At 36.8% G+C, this 5,182-nt stretch overlaps 1 protein-coding gene across 1 annotated transcript; it reads left to right on the forward strand.

Annotated features, from left to right (window-relative positions):
- Positions 1 to 1,138: 1,138 nt before the first annotated feature.
- On the forward strand, positions 1,139 to 3,891 carry LOC117619173 (G-type lectin S-receptor-like serine/threonine-protein kinase At1g11410). Its single transcript, XM_034349056.1, has 7 exons — positions 1,139 to 1,514; positions 1,679 to 1,789; positions 2,340 to 2,533; positions 2,655 to 2,868; positions 2,981 to 3,218; positions 3,342 to 3,492; positions 3,589 to 3,891. Exons 1-7 carry the CDS (start codon positions 1,139 to 1,141, stop codon positions 3,889 to 3,891), a joined length of 1,587 nt encoding a protein of 528 aa, XP_034204947.1.
- Positions 3,892 to 5,182: the final 1,291 nt, after the last annotated feature.

Genomic DNA, 5,182 nt, shown 5'->3' on the forward strand with positions numbered 1-5,182 from the left:
TCGGTTAATACAGAAATCTAATTCAGCCTGTCAAAATAGATTTATCTGAGTTCTTCCTCTATATGACTTCCAATTTGTCAAGCCAAAATAAACAAACAAATTGATTAATTGTAACTTCGACCTAATGCTGTGCTAGACATATGAACCCTGATATCGTAGTGGTACAGGAAAAATGATTTCAGTCAGGCATTTCGTCGAACAGTTTCTTAAATCACAGGATTTCAAGAAAGCAAATCCCTCTCAGCCATTTCTTCAAAAACTTCCGGCATCCATAGGACACCACCGCGCAACCCACCCCCACCCCAACCATTGGCTCCTATCATTCTTACATCTTTGGTTCTTTAATCTTTCTTTTTCTTTTCTCTGTTCAAAAGGTACAAACCACCAACTTGCCGCTTGCGGGTTTCCCCGTGTGTTGCATGTCAATTAGGTTTGTTATTTTTCCAGGAAAATAGTTGGCTTGACAAGCATGGATTCACATGTGTATTCATAGTTTTTTGTTTTCTTTTTTTGCCATAGTTTGGATGAGGATGGGAGAAACTCACACACACGAGTATCATGGGAGTTTGAACTGAGGACCACTTGAGACCACACCAAAGGCCTGAACCAATCCAACTAACACCCTATTAGTATGTGTATGCATATATAACTACATATGTTAAGCCTAGAAAAGGGATGCTCCAATTATATTATATCCTTTAAAACTACATAACCATTACCCTCGTTCAGTAGTCATATATGTATCAAACAAATCGAAGATTTTCCTAACATTTAAGATATTATACATATGAATGACTAAACAATTTGCAATTTGGTTGATTTCTTGCACATATGATATTTAAATGGTAACTTTGAAAATGAACCGATTATGACGTGTACACGGGGGGGGATCAGAAAGTCCGCGTCATAGCATTGACCTAACTTATTTTATGTATATAGATATATCGTTCCTTTCAAAATAAATAGAATAGTTGACTAATGAACCTGCATATCAGTCAGGAGAAACTTCCAAGAATAATGCAGGAAAACATGATATTATATAGACGATCGGGTGGACAAGAAATAGCTAAGTCTTCCCATCTTAGACCTTACTACCTTCAATTAATATTGATTGGCTTTAAACCATCTGTCATCTGTAATGGCCATGTCTCTTCCTCTTCTTTGCTTGATATCATTCTTTAGCTTCTTTTTATTCTCATCTCATGCAACAGACACACTTGCATCTTCAGACAAATCTGGAGACAACCAAACCCAGGTCTCATCTGAGTGCGGTGATCATGGAGCTAATTTTACTAAGATGACTGGTTCGCTGCCATCTACGAGTGGAGTTTCCGTAAGTAGTATTAGTATTTCTGATTGCCAAACTTTGTGCAAGACCAATTGTTCTTGTGCCGGATTCGCTTCTCTTCAGAATGAATCAACATGTCAACTTTATTATGGGAGTAAACAGAATCTATTGAAGATCATAGAGAAAGGGGCAGGGCTTATTTACATCCGTGATCGTGCTTCAAGTGGTAAGTCTAATCAAAACCATTCCTTAAATTTCAAACGGGGAATAAGAATGAGTTCAAAATAAATGAGCATATATATAATAATAATAAAAAACACAGAAAAGAAAATATTACAAAAAATGTATAATGATGAATAATATATGAAGTTGTTCAATTTACTTGTCCAGGTAATAAGAAGGATAGTCTCTGGTTAATTGTGGCGGCTCCTTTGGCTTCCCACTTGGCTTTTGTTTCAATCTCGTTATATTGTTTTGTGCGTTGGAGAAGGTGGCGTAGAGGTATGAGTTTGATTTATCAAGTTGATTTCTTTTTTTGGACGAAAATCAAGTTGATTTATTAGGGATGTGGATTCAAACTTGTAACATCTTTCAATCTTGAAAAGTAGAGAAGTATCCAGCTAATTGTGTTGGTTATCATCAGGTTGAGTTCTAAACATAATTCTTGGAATTAAAAAAAGTTGATGCAACTTACAATTAAATGATCATTTACCACGTGGTAAAGGATCCTTTGATTATTAAATGTTTTGAATACAAATGATAGTCTAAACTATAAGATGAAGGCGGAGTTTCATACACTACCAAGGTGCTATGAAGGTTCAAATTTGAGACCACTAGTTTGCAAGTCAAGACCCTTTTACGCTTAGCTAGACCCCGTTGTCCTTTTCATTATTATATTATCCTATAATGGTAGGCTCACTATTTAATTTATCTGATGTCACAGGCATTATATTTATGCTATCTAACGAGAATAAATTAGTAAGCAAATGACGAATATGGCCTTAATGGGAAAATATCAATGATTTTTATGGTCTGATTATATTGAAACCAGAAGATCAAGCAAGGAAACGAGAAGAAGGCATTATCAATCCTGATCATGAAGGTAGAGGTGCAATTAACATGAATGTAGGCAGACAGAAGGATCAAGAATTGCCCTTTTTTGGTATTTCTACAATAAAGGCTGCAACAAATGACTTTGCCAAGGCTAATAAACTTGGGGAAGGTGGATTTGGGCCTGTCTATAAGGCAAGCCATCAGTTAACTCCTTACTTTACATAGCTCATAATGACAAATTTTATTTCTTATTACCAAAATCTTCTTAATTAAATTTTATTACTGCAACATGTATGCATTATGGAAATTGCAGGGCAAGTTGCTTCCACAAGGACAAGAAATTGCAGTGAAAAGGCTGTCCAAAATTTCCAGGCAAGGGTTGAATGAATTCAAAAACGAAATTTCAGTAATTTGCAGGCTCCAGCACAGGAATTTGGTTAGGCTTTTGGGATGTTGCATTGAAGCAGAAGAAAGTATACTAATTTATGAGTACATGCCCAACAAAAGCCTGGATTCTTTCATTTTTGGTTTGTCCAATAAGATCTTCTGAGCTAGTTTCGACATGTTCTGTATAGGTTTCATGTTGATCTTGTAAAACCTTTTTCCTGTTTTCATTACTTTTTTTTCAATCATGTGCAGATTCAACCAAACGGGTGCTTTTGGATTGGAGAAAGCGCATGAACATTATCGAAGGGATTGCTCAAGGTCTTCTGTATCTTCATAAATACTCAAGATTACGGATCATTCACCGCGATATGAAGACCAGTAATATTCTGTTGGACTGTGACATGAACCCAAAAATATCTGATTTTGGCATGGCACGAATTTTCGGGGATAATGACACCAGGGGACAAACAAATCGGGTTGTTGGTACATTGTAAGTAAACTTTTCTGCAGTATGTACTTCTGGAGAATTCACATGCTCATACTCAATATTTGGTTGTCTTTTATTCTTAGTACAGAGATGTGTAATTAACGCATTTTCACCTATCATTGTTAGTGGTTACATGTCTCCGGAGTACGCTGTGGATGGTCGTTTTTCTGAAAAGTCAGATGTATTCAGCTTCGGAGTTATGTTATTTGAGATCATAAGTGGCAAGAAGAATATAGCCTTCTTTGAGGCTGATCACTCCCTAAACTTGCTAGGCATCGTAAGCAACTTTAACAAACCCCTCAAGTATATCCAATCATTTTTTATTTGCGTTTGTGTATTTGTTCCTACAGTTTTTAAAATTTTATTTTTGCAGGCTTGGAATTTGTGGAAAGAAGGCAAGAGCATGGAGTTGATGGATTCAACATTGAGCAGTTCTTGTTCAAGCACTGAAGTCACCAGATGCATTCAGATGGGTCTTTTGTGTGTGCAAGAAAAAGCTATGGACCGACCAACCATGTCGGATGTTGTTTCGATGCTAAGCAACGAAAAAATGGCTCTGCCTCTTCCTAAAGAACCTGCATTTTTTAGTCGATCCAGTGATGCAGAATCATCTTCGAGTAGGAAAAGATTTCACTCTGGAAATGACATAACAATTTCAGACGTAGATGGTAGGTAGCAAAGGCAAAGTTGTCTGCACAGGACCGTGTACACAACCAAATGCTTCACGCTTTGTATACAAACATGATTGTTTATTTTCGATTGGATTGGATAGGATTTGGACTGCAATGCCTGAGTCCTATCCTGTGTTTGGTGTAGTATGATTGAACATAATTAATTTGTCCAGCTAATTAACTAGTTTATTGATTAAATGTAACTGTGTTATCTAATTTAATTAGAATAGTCATGTCCCTAATCTCCACTTCCCACCAAGGCTTAGGGGACTCTCAAAGCATCTGGCTTCTCATCCACTTCCCACCAAGGCTTAGTTCACATTATATATCTTTCAAACTTTCAACGGATAATGATATGAGGAAGATCATCAAATATATACATGGCTTGAGAACTAAGAAATGGGGCTAACTTATCTCTCCTTTCAGAATAAATAAAAAGCAAATAGTTGACTATAATGAACCTCTGCATCAATGAGAATGCAAGAAAACATATTATATATACTTAATTAGAAAATAAAAAGCTAGCTAGCTAGCTCCTAGCCGTGTCTTCATCTAGACCTTCAAAGCTTTCATTAATTCATTGTCTTTGCACCAATTCTCTCTCTAACTCTACAATGACAATGCTTAACCTCTCTCTTGTTTGCTTGATATTCTTTACCTTCTTTTCATTTTCATATCCTGCAACGGACACACTCACATCTTTGGACACATTGGGAGACAATCAAACCCTGGTCTCATCCGGTGGAATTTTCAAGGTTGGGTTCTTCAGTGAAAACTTTTCGGGCTATCACTATCTGGGAATTTGGTTCACAGCAGATCCAAAAAAGGTTGTCTGGGTTGACCGGGAAAATCCCATATTGGATTCATCCGGCCTCCTTCAAATTCAGGCAGGGAATTTGGTTCTCACCGACCGGCGACAAGTCCAGTTGATAGTCAATTCAGGAAGTGTCGCCGCGGCCAGTACTAATACAAGCGCAACACTTCATGACACTGGAAATTTTGTCCTTAAAGAAGTTTATACAGGCAGGGTCTGAATTTCAAAAATATCTTAATTCAAATTCTGATAGTTTTAGTTGCATTAAAATTTATATTCTGTACTTTCAGACCCTTGAAAAACGATGGTATTTTAATTCTTTTGGACCATACAGGTACTATTATATGGAAAAGTTTTGATCTTCCAAGTGATACATACCTACCTGGGATGAAACTCGGGTTGTATGGCCTAAACACAACCCGCCACAGCTTTCACGTTATTGTTTCTTGGGATAAACTAAGAAGATAACTTACTACATTAAT

The sequence above is a fragment of the Prunus dulcis genome, chromosome 1, assembly GCF_902201215.1.
Source record: "Prunus dulcis chromosome 1, ALMONDv2, whole genome shotgun sequence".
Classification (NCBI taxonomy): Eukaryota; Viridiplantae; Streptophyta; class Magnoliopsida; order Rosales; family Rosaceae; genus Prunus; species Prunus dulcis.

Bases quoted from the DNA above. Each gene is read 5' to 3' on its own strand.
- LOC117619173 (XM_034349056.1), top strand. From the start codon at position 1,139: ATGGCCATGTCTCTTCCTCTTCTTTGCTTGATATCATTCTTTAGCTTC. The intron at 1,790-2,339 runs GTATGAGTTTGA...TATTGAAACCAG, and splicing joins TTGGAGAAGGTGGCGTAGAG to AAGATCAAGCAAGGAAACGA. The intron at 3,219-3,341 runs GTAAGTAAACTT...TATCATTGTTAG, and splicing joins AATCGGGTTGTTGGTACATT to TGGTTACATGTCTCCGGAGT.